This window comes from Schistocerca serialis, chromosome 4 (assembly GCF_023864345.2).
Source record: "Schistocerca serialis cubense isolate TAMUIC-IGC-003099 chromosome 4, iqSchSeri2.2, whole genome shotgun sequence".
In the NCBI taxonomy this organism is placed as follows: Eukaryota; Metazoa; Arthropoda; class Insecta; order Orthoptera; family Acrididae; genus Schistocerca; species Schistocerca serialis.
The window spans coordinates 365,491,707-365,507,728 of NC_064641.1; the positions used below are offsets into that span (position 1 = coordinate 365,491,707).

Sequence of the window (16,022 nt, forward strand, 5' to 3'; positions counted from 1 at the left end):
AGGTATCAGTAAGATTAAATAGGGGTAAGACAGGAATTATATTTTAAGCTGAAAAATTTTTCAATAAGCAAAGAGAGTATTATCTATGCTAACGTGTGTGTGTGTGTGTGTGTGTGTGTGTGTGTGTGTGTGTATCACCAGTTTTTGTATTGACGTGTTTTTTCTGTTCAGATAGTCACAGAAAAATGAAGTAGTGAGCATTATTCTGAAAGTAACTGCTGAATCATATTTATCTATATATTTTTGTGCAACCAATGTTTTACACTGAATTAGGAAAAGCTGTTTTACCACTGCATGAAACTTTGAAGGCAAACAACTATTTTTCTAAATACAAAATCACATTGCTGCTCACTACAACTAATTGGTACTGAACGGGAATAGGAGAGTTTGTGTGCTGGTAACCTTGTAACCTACGTTAAATACAAACAGCCACCGTTATAAAACCAAATCCTGTAGCTTATCTTCTTAAAATGACCTTCAAAGTGGTGACAAGTAAATTTAATTAAAATGTTATGTACAGCAACAAATTAACAATGTATTTATGTTATTAACTGATCCACACACATCAAGCATTTCTTTATCATTTATAACATACAGTTCATATTTGAGTGCTTGCCTTTAAAAAAAAGTATTAAAAAGTCACCAATATTGAACATCAAACCCACAATCCTAAAATACACATATCAAAAAAAGTTTTGCATCACCCTGGTTCCCAGAACTCCTGAAAACAGACACTGACTGTGGATATTCTATCACAGACACAGTCCCTTTGACTGTTCAGAGATCTCACTAAACCCGCCCAAAGATGTAAACAACCATGCATGAGCAGCGCCTATTAGACACACGGGTCCAACAGCTGATCAGTTTCACTCATTCCACCAGGAAGGAGGTACACGGCTCATGTTGTCTGCAATTCAACCGTGCCTAGACCGTCTATACTGCAGTTCGATTGCATCCACATTGTTACTTTGTGCCAGGAAGGGCTCTCAACAAGGGAAGTGTCCATGCATCTCAGAGTGAACCAAAGCGATGTTGTTCAGACATGGAGGAGATACAGAGAGACGGGAACTGTCGATGACATGCCTCACTCGGGCCGCCCAAGGGCTACTACTGCAGCGGATGGTCACTATCTACAGATCATGGCTTGGAGGAACCCTGAAAGCAATGCCACCATGTTGATTAACGCTTTTTGTGCAGCCACAGGATGTCGTGTTATGACCCAAACTGTGCGCACTAGGCTGCATGATGCGCAACTTCAATCCTGATGTCCATGGCAAGGTCCACCTTTGTAACTACGACACCATGCAGCAAAATACAGATGGGCCCAACAACATGCCAAATGGACCGCTCAGGATTAGCATCATGTTCTCTTTACTGATGAGTGTCGCATATGCCTTCAACCAGACAATCGTTGGACATGTGTTTGGAGACAACCCGGTCAGTCTGAACACCTTAGACACACTGTCCAGCGAGTGCAGCAAGGTGGAGGTACCCCCATGTTTTAGGGTGGCATTACATGGGACCCGATTTACGCCACTGGTAGTCATAGAAGGCGCCGTAACAGCTGTACAATACGTGAATGCCATCCTCCGACCGATAATGTAACCATATCAACAGCATATTGGTAAGACATTCGTCTTCATGGACGACAATTTGCGCCGCCACCATGCACATCTTGTCAATGACTTCCTTCAGGGTAACAACATCGCTCAACTAGAGTGGCCAGCATGTTCTCCAGATTGAACCCTACCATACATGCCTGGTACAGATTGAAAAGGGAGGGCTGTTTATGGACGATGTGACCCACGATCCACTCTGAGGGATCTACGCCGAACTGCAGTTGAGGAGTGGGACAATCTGGACCAACAGTGCCTGATAAATTTGTGGATAGTATGCCACGATGAATAAAGGCATGCATCAATGCAAGAGGACGTGCTGCTCGGTACTGGAGAGTACAGCAATCTGGACCACCATCTACATCTACATTTACACTCCACAAGCCACCCAACAGTGTGGTGTGGAGGGCACTTTACGTGCCACTGTCATTACCTCCCTTTCCTGTTCCAGTCGCGTATGGTTCACAGGAAGAACGACTGCTGGAAAGCCTCCATGCGCACTTGAATCTCTCTAATTTTACATTCGTCATCTCCTCAGGAGGTATAAGTAGGGGGAGGCAATATATTCGATACCTCATCCAGAAACACACCCTCTCGAAACCTGGACAGCAACCTACACCGCGATGCAGAGCGCCTCTCTTGCAGAGTCTGCCACTTGAGTTTGTTAAACATCTCCGTAACGTTATCACGCTTACCAAATAACCCTGCGACGAAACACACTGCTCATCTTTGGATCTTCTCCATCTCCTCTGTCAACCCGACCTGGTACGGATCCCACACTGATGAGCAATACTCAAGTATAGGTCGAACGAGTGTTTTGTAAGCCAACTCCTTTGTTGGTGGACTACATTTTCTAAGGACTCTCCCAATGAATCTCAACCTGGCACCTGCTTTACCAACAATTAATTTTATATGATCATTCCACTTCAAATCATTCATACACATACTCCCAGATATTTTACAGAAGTAACTGCTACCAGTGTTTGTTCCGCTATCATATAATCAGAGAATAAAGGATCCTTCTTTCTATGTATTCGCAATACATTACATTTGTCTATGTTAAGGGTCAGTTGCCACTCCCTGCACCAAGTGCCTATCCGCTGCAGATCTTCCTGCATTTTGCTGCAATTTTCTAATGCTGCAACTTCTCTGTATACTACAGCATCACCCGCAAAAAGCCACAAGGAACTTCCGACACTATTTACTAGGTTATTTATATACATTGTGAAAAGCAATGGTCCTATAACACTTCCCTGCAGCACGCCAGAGATTACTTTAACTTCTGTAGAAGTCTTTCCATTGAGAACAACATGCTGTGTTCTGTTTGCTAAAAACTCTTCAATCCAGCCACACAGCAGGTCTGATATTCCATAGGCTCATAAGGCGACAGTGCGGAACTGTATCGAACACCTTCCAGAAGTCAAGGAAAATGGCATCTACCTGGCTGGATACGCTGTTTCGATCCGCTCACTGATTTAATGTAAGACCAGAACTTCCTAGGATTTTCTGTCAAGTCAGTACATAGAATTTTACTTTTGAATTCACTGAATGCTTCACGCATAGCCCTCCTTACGCTAACTTTGACATCGTTTAGCTTCTGTTTGTCTGAGAAGTTTTTGGCTGCGTTTAAATTTGCAGTGACGCTCTATTTGCTTTCGCAGTAGTTTCCTAACTTTGTTGTTGAACCACGGTGGGTTTTTCCCGTCCCTCACAGTTTTACTCAGCACTAAAACACATTTTACGATTGCCTTGAACTTTTTCCATAAACACTCAACACTGTCAGTGTCGGAACAGAAATTTTCGTTTTGATGTGTTAGGTAGTCTGAAAATGTCTATTACTCTTGCTAAACAGATAAACCTTCCTCCCTTTTTTCTTATATTCCTATTTACTTCCATATTCAGGGATGCTGCAACGGCCTTATGATCACTGATTCCCTGTTCTGTGCTTACAGAGTTGAAAAGTTCAGGTCTGTTTGTTATCAGTAGGTCCAAGATGTTACCTCCACGAGTCGGTTCACTGTTTAATTGCTCGAGGTAATTTTCGGGCAGTGCACTCAGTATGTCACTTGATGCTCTGTCCTATCACCCGTCCTAAACATCTGAGTGTCGCAGTCTACATCCGGTAAATTGAAATCTCCACCTAAGACTATGACATGCTGAGGAAATTTATGTGAAATGTATTCCAGATTTTCTCTCAGTTGTTCTGCCACTAATGCTGCTGAGTCGGGAGGTTGGTAAATGGAGCCAATTATTAACCTAGCTCGGTTGTTGAGTATAACCTCCACCTATAACAATTCACATGAACTATCCACTTCTATTTCACTACAGGATAAACTAATACTAACGGCAACAAACATCCCACCACCGGTTGCATGCAATCTATCCTTTCTAAACACCGTCTGTGCCTTTGTAAAAATTTCGGCAGAATTTATCTCTGGCTTCAGCCAGCTTTCTGTACCTATAACGATTTCAGCTTCGGTGCTTTCTATCAGCACTTGAAGTTCCAATACTTTACCCATGAAGCTTTGACAGTTTACAATTACAATACCGATTGCCGCTTGGTCCCGCACCCTTTGAGGCTGTTGCCCTTTCTGTACTTGCCTTAGGCCATCTAACCTAAAAAAAAAAAACGCCCAGTCCATGCCACACAATCCCTGCTACCCTTGTAGCCGCCTGCTGTGTGTAGTGGACTCCTGACCTATCCAGTGGAACCCGAAACCCCACAACCCCATGGCACAAGTCAAGGAATCCGCAGCCCACACGGTCACAGAACCATCTCAGCCTCTGATTCAGACGTTCTACTCGGCTCTGTACCAAAGATCCGCAGTCAGTCCTATCGACGATGTTGCAGATGGTGAGCTCTGCTTTCATCCCGCTAGCGAGACTGGCAGTCTCCACCAAATCAGATAGCCGTCGGAAGCCAGAGAGGATTTCCTCTGATCCATAGCGACACACATCATTGGTGCCGACATGAGTGACCACCTGCAGATGAGCGCACTCTGTACCCTTCATGGCATCCGAAAGGACCCTTTCCACATCTGGGATGACTCCCCCCCCCAGAGTGCACATTGGTTTTCTTCCCCTCCCTTGCAGCCATATCCCTAAGGGGGCCCATTACGCACCTGACATTGGAGCTCCCAACTACCAGTAAGTCCACCCTCTGCGACCACCCGGATCTTGCAGACCGAGGGGCAACCTCTGGATCAGGACAAGCAGCCACGTCCGGCCGAAGATCAGTATCAGGCAGAGACAGAGACTGAAACCGTTTCATCAGACAAACTGGAGAGGCCTTCTGTTCAGCCCTCTGGAATGTCTTTTGCCCCCTGCCACACCTCAAGACGACCTCCCACTCTACCATGGGTGAGGGGTCAGCCTCAATGTGGGCAGTATCCCGGGCAGCCACAGCCATAGTCCGATCGAGGGATGCGTGGGACGAACTGGCCGTCCCCGACAAACCCCTGTCCGGACCCCCACAGTGAATCCCATTGGCAACAGCCTCAAGCTGTGTGAATGAAGCCAACACTGCCTGAAGCTCGGAGCGAAGGGATGCCAACTCAGCTCGCATCCGAACACAGCAGTCGCAGTCCCTATCCATGCTAAATATTGTTGTGCAAAGAACATCTGAACTGATCTACAGAGAGCACAAACAATTCGACACAAAATTTAAACGGTTATTAAAATACAAGACTGCCTAGTAAATGCAGTAACACTGCTACTTGTGCACTGCTGACACACTGCTCAGCGGCAGAAGGCTAACTGTACTCTCAGTAACGTACAAAGCCTATTTGAAAGAAATAAACAAATGACAGACTACTACGTGACTTTATACACCACATATATTAAAATGCAAATCTGCCAATGCTAAATACGAAACTACACAATGATTTGGTGGATTTAACTAAACAAGTGCGCTAAGAACACTCAACCAAATTTTCAACTTGACTACAACACTTATATGAACGCTAAATAAGCCACTTCCTGCTACTTGTGCACTGCTGACACACTGCTTGGCGGCAGAAGGCTAACTGAAAGTCTCGTTGTGTGATGGTACTACATGCAATGTGTCATTTTAAAAGCAATGAAAAGGGTGGAGATGATGTTTATATTGATCCCTACTGCAATTTTCTGTATGGGTTCTGGAACTCTCGGATCCGAGGTGATGCAAAACTTTCTTTTACGTGTGTAGTACAAGGTACTATTTGGCAGTAATATTACCTGAACTAGTTACCATGTGAAGTCAGAGATCAAATTATCTGCTACTCATAACACATAATGAGTCTACATCAACAACCCTTCCCCCTCCCTAAATCCTTAAAATACTAAGAGTTCACTGAGCAGTACCATTTGTCTTAACTCACAAAGTTGACAGTTACGACAACTAACACTGCTCTTACCATCGCCAACTAGCAACCATTAAACAATGACTACATACGAGATTACTATCTTAATTTTTCTTTCACTTACATCCACCAGAGTTAACGGGACCTCATCTAGCTGCAGATCACACACAATACGTGGCTGTGTCTTTGAACGTAGCGGTTGTTCACTCCTGTTCCGTTTAATATGTGCCTGTGCGCTCACGGGAGACATCAAAAAATGGTGCTCCCACGTAGATGATTTCGACATTTTTACCTAAAATTGTGTAACTTTCATTAGCCATAAAGTTAAAAAATAATAATGTTAAGTAATTGACTTAAGTATTCTAGAAAATTTTATTTTCTTGAAATATCATACGTGTCCCATTACATCCAGTTACTTAAATTTCATCTGGCAGACATCTGCAACTCTTAACCATTACTGAAATGGCAAAACTACACTTTAAATGAAACCTGGTATACTCACAGCCAGTTCGTCTAAAGGTAAATTCCCCAGCAATGTATTTACAGTGTCCCAATACAGAGCAAGTGTGTTCAGCTCCACAAGTTTGAAACTGGTGCCTCTTGCCTCCCAATTTGTGAATCGTGGTATCCATTTATCATCGCAGCTTTGAGCAGTCAGTGAGTCAATAGTCACACCACATACAAACATCTCTCCAGGTACAGTTACATCATCCTCATAGCGCACATGAACATCCTTTATTCTTAACTGAAAATATAGATGATATATAAATATTATGTAGATACTTAAAACTGATTTACACAGAAAAATATTTCCTTTAATTTGAGAAACTAAAGGAAAGAAAAAAATACATTTGCTAAAATTGAAAATTATTTATAATAGCACACAGAGGAACATAAAGTATAAAGTTCATGAAAGCGAAAGACACTCACAGTGGAATACATTGTAACTATAAAATGAAATATTTCTTTGCCTCTTACAATCGACTATTCACAATCAGCAGAAAGGCCAACTAACTGAACATTCCCTCAAACAATTAATATTTTTATGAATCAAGCACTCAGATGAGTGTAAACTGAGAAATTAGATATTACTGATACTATCAACCAAACAGCACATAAGTCGTCTCTGTTATGCAGCCACATGGCATAATATATTGTAGATACATATTTTATATGAATTTCTTGCATTCAAAATTTTGTTGTTGGCTTCTTTCTAATGGTCCACAATTTCTTACTTTTAAAGTAATAAAATTCTTTATGTAAATTAATAAATGTAATATGAGGTTTCCTGTTGATCTCTGTTTGAGATGCAGCAAAAAATTAAAAAAATTGTGTCCATTGCTGATATGCCTTTTCTTAACCCAATTTCTTGCTAATCTGAAGCATTCTCCAATACACTTCTTAAACTATTACCCCAAAGAATGTACTAGATGATTGATCCCTTTGTAATTGGTATAACAACTAGCTTCCTTTGTACATAACTTTATCATGTTTACACTCCACTATAGACTTTTAGTCTTTTGGTGTGCAAAAGAGACTTATACCTAGGGATTTTCTGTTATAACTCCCTTAATAACTTTGGTCACTTTTCCTGCATATGTGTGGTCTATGCTTGTCACAACTAATTCTCTCACTGCAGTTTATGATGTGTGTGTTCCTTCGTTCCATGGCAGTAGACTATCCACATCTTTTCTAAAGAATTTTCACAGTTTTGAAAATTATTCAACCTAAATATGATAGTACTATTATAACTACTGTCATTTGCTTTGCAAGTAGCATACCATAGGTAACTTTATCACACAGATGTTTATTTTTGACAGCTTACTCTTCAACTTAACAATAAAATATTTTATCTGGTCCTATACATTCTGTGGCAATAAAGTAATTCAAAACATTCATCAAGGCCAGGAACAGCTGTGAAATGTCATGTAGCCGGAAGTTATGCACAGCGTGAAGTTCTCTCGCTGTCTTTTGTTACAATTCACAAATACCTAACATATACATGAGTATAGTCAGTACTGTTATTATCTTATCAAATCAATAACTTTTCTTATAACCTCATTACCAGTGAATAAATTGAAAACATCTACAATTCATTACATGTATTTCAGTATTTTGTGGAATCTTGGAAACAGTTTCCCCCAACATTTGACTTTTTAGGATGATATAGAGATATGCCAAAAAATTATAATAGGACTTTTGAAAAAGACAGGTTACAACAGTCTATCAAAACTCAAGAGTTTATTTCCTTCCAAAATAGACAAATCTAAAAAAAAATTCTTAATTCTCCCTACTTATAAATGTGTCAGTTCTTGGTTCACTCTCCTTAACTTCCAACAATGCTTACTGTAAACTAGAACACAAGTATACTTCAAAATCCATGCTAAAATATTTTTGCCTTGTCTTCATTCATACTATATAAGTTCAAAGTTTAAACTTTAATTGCACAGGAACGTTTGATGTAATTACTAATGTTTTTATTTTTTTCAAAAACAATTTTTTCGGTGTAGTTCTATTAACATCAATACTATGTGAAACTCCTATTTATTGCCATCTGTGTTACGCACATATAAAACCACATACCTGCAAATTTTCTACAATATTAGTCACGAGACCAGTGCCATAACTGAACCACGAAGAATAAGAACCTTCCTGCGGTGTTTCAGTTTCTGCACGCCATCTTGCTTCCATTGCATCCAGGAGGTACAATTTATATTCCTGATCAGCATTTTCTTCTGCTTCTTTATTCCACTGAAAAATATTAAAAATTAATTGATTGTATCTTCAATGATTACTTACACTCACTCTCAGTAAAAATGCAGACAAGTTCCAAATAAGTACTAACTAAGTACAAGTATAATATATACTTTAAACAATATGAAATACATGTCAAGAACTGCTTGAAATAATGTCAGGATTTAAGACATTTGCATAAAATAACCTCATTAAGTGTCAATGGTCCTGCTATGACATACAGCCTTTCAATAATGACAACCCATGGTGCACTTCTAATTTGACGCACAGGTATTTGGAGTTTCACTTTTCCAATAAAACCACTTCGTATCTGTATTGGAAGCCCAACTTGACGTAATGCATCTTTCCTTAGCGGAAGATTCTCCAATTCAACTTCTCCTGCAATGAAAGTAAACACAATGTAAAATTTAAAAGCAACACTCTGATCACACCACATTTTATACGCTACATTTACCACATGCAGAACTAAGTAATTTACATTCCACGTACATGTTGAAAGATAACAACAGAAAGTAATTACAAGCTCTTCTCTTAACTAAGGACATTCAATGTATCTATTAACTAACTGCTACTGAAGCTATAATATTTGCAGCCCTTTTTTTATTTAAATCTTGCAGCATGTTTTTTATGATTAAGGTACAAGAGTAGTAAATCTACTTTCTGCAAATTCTCTGCTTGGTTGTACAAGTAGTAGTTTTGTAAATCCTCGTTGCCAGTTTTGTAAAGGCCTCATCACTGCTGCTGTAGAGGCTATGTTGCCACTGAGTTTGTGAAACAGCTTCTAATGCTGTACACTGCTAAGACAATTTCTCTCTGCCACTACTACACAGCCATGCCCCAGGGTCAGGTAACATGATAGAACGACGATTCTACAACACTCCAACAAATACGTAACGAAGTCACACAAATGAGTGAAAAAGGTTTACTTCGAAAAATGAAGTCTGCAACACTGCATGTAACATAACGCAAAAAAGGCCCTCAATGGCTAAGTGTAAACAACTGTAGGTAAACTTCACAGTAAATAGTGGATGCAATTTACAACAATTGTCTGTTCACTTCTAAGAGTTAACTAAGCGACATCCCCCGTCTAGATCAGCCCCGGACGATGATCTATAAGCAAGTGAGTGAGAGCTGCTCTTCTATCTTCCGAGTAGACTTCTGTCCATTGTCGTCTGGTAATTGGCAGATTTTACTCAGCCGGCAATTGGCCAATGCAAAGTCGATACCTTCATCCTCAGCACCGCACATGGTGTTGGTGCAACTCACAGAAGTAGTGAGTCCCTATGGAACTGGTATCAGCTCGCGTCTTTGCACCTGCAGTGCTTTTGCCCTGGCTGTGTCTTGCTTGGATGACAGAGCAAGTAGTGCTGAAATAACTTGCTAGTTAAATGGAATTAGGCCAAAAAAAGGTTGAGATTTTGGGGTAGTGGGGAGGGGGCATAACAATAATCAAAAAATGTTACCAGTTCAATATAATGATGGATCAATTGTATGACAATGTCAACAGAAATGGTCTTATCAAGCCATTACACCTCTCTGAGTGACAACACCTTGAAGTAACACTGTCAGAGTGGGTGGGGAGGCTTGTGTGTTCGTGTGAAGCTGAGGGCTATGCCAGCTGTGGGAACCTATGGTCGGAAAGGTCTTGGCTGATGGACCAGACTTAGTGGGTCCCACAGCGACCTGTCATCCCACATCCATTCCTTGTCCTTTCCCAACTCCTCAATACCCAGCCCAACGTGTTATGTGATCTGTGCTGAGGGGTGCATGGCACATGGGAAGATGTGTAGCAAATGGAGTCACCTCCGTTATTAATTAGCCTTGCACCACATGGGGATTCCGTCGTGTGGACCAATTAGATTCCCAACTCTCATAGGACCAAAATGGACACGAAAGAAAATAGCAATACTGAGGGGCAAGTTGAGACCTCATGACACCCAAACATCGGGGCTGAAACTGATGGAAAACATCCCGTCAGGTGAACAGGGGACAGACCTGTTCAAGAAGTGGGAATGGTTACTAAGAAGTTGCACCAGATTAAGATCAAAGACTTGTCTGGGGCTCAGAGGAGAAACTTCTTAGAGAACAAAAGCTAAAGGAAGCGAAAGACTGGCTTCCTGAACAAAAGTGGAGGGAACTAAAAGGGCTGGCACCCAAGACCTCCAAGAAAAGACGGTCCCAGGGTGAAGGGGGGTGTACAAACCCCTTCTACATCAAGGGCAGGCAGTAAGAGAACAAGGGAGGAATCTAAAAACCCCTCTTCTCAGGGTAAGCATATCCAGAAAAAGCCAAGACAAGAAATAGGGAAACAGACCTATAGTACTGCAGTCTTGATTTTTACGGTGGTGGTTATCCAGAAAGGCTATCCCCTGGTCAAGATCACCTCGCAACAGGAGCAGCTCATGCACATGACTGTCTTTGAGAAGACTGGGGGGAAAACTGGTCCAGGACCCAAATTCAGGAGAGAGTATCTGGATCACGGTGCTCTTATGTTTGTCTGTGAGGGGGTGGGTACAGTGGACTGGCTTAAGGAAAAGGTGCCCCTAATATCACCATGGGAGGATGCAAAGCTGCTGATAAAGACAGCAGCTGAGCTCTTCAAGACCACAAAGACATTGATCTGGGTGCCAAAACTCCTTAAGGATACCTCTCCAGAGACTCTGATTGATAAAATAGTGTCTCAAAACCCTACATTCTCAACAGAGGATTGGAAGGTAATCAACTTGAAGGTTGCACCAAACGGCCAAAGCCTTGTGATAAAAGTTGGAGAGAAGTCCCTGAAGGCAATGCAGGAACAGTACCTGAGACTATCCTTGGGGTTCTCGCAGGATGTCGTCAGGATAATCAAAGACATCAGAAGCAACAATGGCAGCTAGATGTTCTAATGGAATGTTGTCTACTCCCAGGGCCTTGTCTCAACTTTGGCCTTCTAGTGTTCTGTCAAATTCTTCTCGCACTATCATATCTCCCATCTCATCTTCATCTACATGCACTTCTCTTTCTATAATATTTCTTTCAAGTTCATCTCCCTTGTATAGAACCTCTTTATACTCCTTCCACCTTTCAGCTTTCCCTTCTTTGCTTAAGACTGGTTTTCCATCTATTTCTTCAGTTTTAATCTATTCATAACCAATAAATTGTAGTCAAGAGTCCACATCTGCCCCTGGAAATGTCTTATAATTTAAAATCTGGTTTAGAAATCTTTGTCTTACCATTATATAATCGATCTGAAACCTCCACATATAAAGCCCTTTCATGACTCTTGAACCAAGTGTTAGCTACGATTAAATTATGTCCTGTACAAAATTCTAACAGGCGGCTCCCTCTTTCATTTCTTTCCCTCGGACCATACTCACCTACTATTTTTCCTTCATTTGCTTTTCCTGCTGATTGGGGCATGTGCAGAGTTGGAAGAACAGCAAGTGCCAAAGACAATGCTAAGTGCATTGTTTTGTTTTGTTTTAGGGTGCAAAAACAACTAGGGTCATACGCGTCCATGTTGGGACTGTAGAACATGAAGACAAAGAGAGGAGTTAAAAATAACAACACGTTAATCCTAATCAATGGAAGAGAGGGCAGATAAAATTGGGGACGTGGAGAAAGGTTAATAAAACAAACCACAGAGAAACGGAGGTCTTGAATGAAAGAATAAATGTCCTTTGCCATACTGCTACGACAATTAGAAAGTAAAACTCAGTCAATAGCCCACACGTTGTTCACTAAAACAGCCAATAACTCAGACGGCAGATACAAATGAGAATGTAAGTGGTTAAAAAAAAAGGGCATTCCATTAGGAAATGGTGGACTGTCAAAGGCTGAGGGCAATGAGCACAAAGCGGTGGGGGAGAACCACTTAACAAATGGCAATGGCTAAAAAGACACTACCTGCTGACAGACAGCAACATAGAGATCATCGGAGGGGGGGGGGGGGGGGGCCGGCTTGGAGGTATAAGGAGGGGAGATGCCATGATGTCACAAACTTGAAGCTGACAGAAACCGAGCTCCGCCATTGCAGTTTGGTCAGAAGACTCGTTTCCGGTTGTGCTACTGTCTAGAGCTGCTGAAGGTTTTTTCATTTTAAAATGCCAGTTTGCGTTGTTTACGGGTGTACTAACCGTTGGAATAGTGCTACCAAGTTAAAAGGAATCACGTTCCATGCGTAAGTGGCCCCGTTCGTAAAATATTGTCGTTTATATTCGTTAGATGTGCGGCCTTGTTTACGTTTTGTGAAACCGTTTTCTTCTTATTTTATTTCAGATTTCCGATCAATGAAGCTCGTAGGGCTCTGTGGGTTCATATGCTTATTTTTCTTGACAAAGTACAAACGATGTTTGTATTTACAAATGAAATTTTGTATAAGTGTGTAAACGAGTAAGAAATATCATCCGGTATGTAAACTAGCATAGCTTTCGGGTTCTGCTTTCAGTTTACATCGACACAAATACAGTAAAAGGTGATTTGAGTTTGAAAAGAGCTTTGTACACTGTTATTTTTCATCATTCGAAGTTCGTATCCAAAAGAAACACTTAAGTTAACGAGACCAAATCAGTTGTATTGCTGGGGCAAAAACGCATTAAAAACAAAACGAAAACACCTGAAAAAGCTATTCTGACGTCGTGTTATGCATGTAAACATTGTAACACTCATCATCTGAAATTATTTCGCAGACATAACGTTAAATATGAAGAACACGCAATTCTAACAAGAGCTCTGTCACTGTTTTGACCAATCAAACATGGCGGCCCACCGGCTTCAAACAGACGTACAGTAGACGGCCATAGTGCCATCTCCCCTCCTTATACCTCCATGGAGGGGAGTAAGAACTAGTGCACACAGTCTTTGAAGGGCAGTAAGAGAGTCTGAGCAGAGCACACAATAGAAAAGATGAGTTGCCAGATGAACTCCATGGCCTGATACAGGGCAAAGAGCTCAGCTGTAAATACTGAGAAGTGTGCTGGAAGCCTACAGTGAAAGACATGGGTTCCAATGGCGAAGGCACACCTGACACCACACTCTCAGTCTGAGAGCCATCAGTGTACACAAATGTACTATTGTGACGTTCCATGGGAAGGTCGTGAAACTGAAGGCGACAGAGTGAGGCTGGAATAGTATCCCTAGGAAGCGAATGAAGGCCAAGGTTACCATGGGCCACTTCATGAAGCCTCAGAGGTAAAGGATTCACACCCAATGGGAAAGTTGCAGGTAGTATAAAGCTGAGCCGCCAGAGCAAGTGCCGAAAGCAGACTCCAAGAGGTAACAGAGAAGAGGGACGTGCCCCATACTGGTGATTAAAGGAGTCATCAAAGGAGGAGGCATAGGATGGGTGACCATGCATGGCAGACAAATGGTGTACATACCCTGATGAGGAGAAAGTCATGACAATAGGACAGTGGTAGTCGAGCATCTTGAGCATACAGACTCTCAACCAGGCTAGTATAAAAGGCACTAGTGGCCAAATGGATGTCAAAATGGTGGATAGTGTTGAGTCGGAAACAGCGGGGTTGGACATGCAAGCACATAAGCAAAGCATTGATAGTCTAGTTGCGAATGGACAAGGGACTGGTACAAATGGAGGAGGATAGTTCGATCTGCATCCCAGGACACTTAAGACATTGAGGGACCGCGTACAGCAGGCTGCTAGGTAAGAGACATGGGAGGACAAACAGAGTTTCCTATCGAGCATGAGCCCCAGGAATTTCATAGTTTCAATGAATGGAAGAGCAACAGGCCCAAGATTTAAAGATGGTGGGAAAAACAAAGCTATTGTCGATGCTCCAGGAGTAAAGATAATCAAGACATCACTGAAGACACCACTCAGTGAGACAGGTCCATGAAGAACTGCAACAGATGGCAGAGTCGTCAACAAAAAGGGAGCCGGAGATGCCCACCGGGAGACAGGCCATTATAGGGTTAGTGACGATAACAAAGAGGATGATGCTCAGTACGGAACCCAGAGGCACTCTGGTTTCCTGGATAAAGGTGCCCGACAAGTCAAAACCCACACGCACCTTGAAAACTCAGTCTTTTAAAAATTCCTGAAGGAAACACAGCAGGCGGCCAAGGAAGCCCAACGTGTAAAAAGTACGGAGGATAGCAGTTTTCCAGTAGGTGTTAAAGGAGTTCTCCAAATCGAAAAAAAGGGTCACAGTCTAGGATTTCCAAAGAAAACCATCCATGACATGGGTGGACAAAGTAATGAGATGGTCAACTGCAGAATGGTGCGCTCAAAATCCACCCTGTGCAGTCGTTAGTAAATTGCAAGACATGATCCACCATACCAGCCGAGCATGAATCATATGTTCCATCACCTTGCAAACACAGCTGGTGAGAGAGATACGGTGGCAGCTAGAAGGAAGGTTTTTGTCCTTCCCAGTCTTAGGTATGGGTATGACGGGTTTCACACCAACATCCGGGAAATGTGCCCTCTGCCCAGATGTGGTGGTACGTATTAAGCCGAAAGCGCTTGCCTGCAAGAGAAAGGTGCTGCAACATCTGAATGTGGACAGCGTCTGGCCCTGGGGTGGAGGATCAGGATGAACTGAGAGCATGATCTATCTATGAGGGCGGTTCAGAAAGTAACCTCCGATTGGTCACAGTGCGGGTTGTGGGGGGAGTAGCGACGCCATCTGTGCGTTCACGCACTCAACAGGTCAGTCAGCATCAAGCCGTGGTCGAGTGAACGTCGTACCTGCGCTAGTTTAGTTTTTGTGGCAGTTTGAAATGTGTGCTGCAAAAGATAACCCCGCCAAATGTGAAGTGCGTGCTGTCATAAGGTTTTTTACAGCCAAAGGATATTCTGCAGCAGCTATTCATCGTGAGCTTTGTGCCGTGTACGGACCAAGAGTTATGAGTGAAGGAGTTGTCCGTGAATGGGTACGTTTATTTAAAAGTGGACGAGAAAACGTTCATGATGAAGAGAGGAGTGGTAGACCAACATTGGTGACTGACGAACTCGTTCAGAAAGTTGATGCAAAAGTTCGTGAAAATCGACGTTTCTCAATGTCGGAGTTGTCTACTGGTTTTCCACAGATTTCTAAGACTCTCTTGTACGAGATAGTGACAGCAAGATTGGGTTACCGTAAGTTCTGTGCACGATGGGTACCCAAAATTCTTACCGACCACCACAAAACTCAAAGAATGGCCTCTGCATTAGACTTTCTGTCACGTTATGAGGACGAAGGAGAACCATTGTTAAACAGAATCGTGACCGGTGACGAAACCTGGATTAAGTACGTGAACCCCAAGACAAAAGAACAATCAAAGATGTGGGCACATTCAAATTCGCCTACCAAACCAATAAAAGCGTCGCAAG

The 16,022-nt window shown here is 42.2% G+C and overlaps 1 protein-coding gene across 1 annotated transcript in view; it reads right to left on the minus strand.

Moving 5' to 3' along the window:
- LOC126474166 (intermembrane lipid transfer protein VPS13D) overlaps nt 1-16,022 on the minus strand; it is a 525,388-nt gene that overhangs the window by 494,307 nt on the left and 15,059 nt on the right. Inside the window, exons 2-5 of the mRNA XM_050101624.1 lie at nt 8,898-9,088; nt 8,540-8,707; nt 6,459-6,701; nt 6,081-6,248 (exon numbers count right to left, since the gene is read on the minus strand). Coding sequence (XP_049957581.1) covers nt 6,081-6,248; nt 6,459-6,701; nt 8,540-8,707; nt 8,898-9,088 — 770 coding nt within the window. The remainder of the gene's footprint in view (nt 1-6,080; nt 6,249-6,458; nt 6,702-8,539; nt 8,708-8,897; nt 9,089-16,022) is intronic.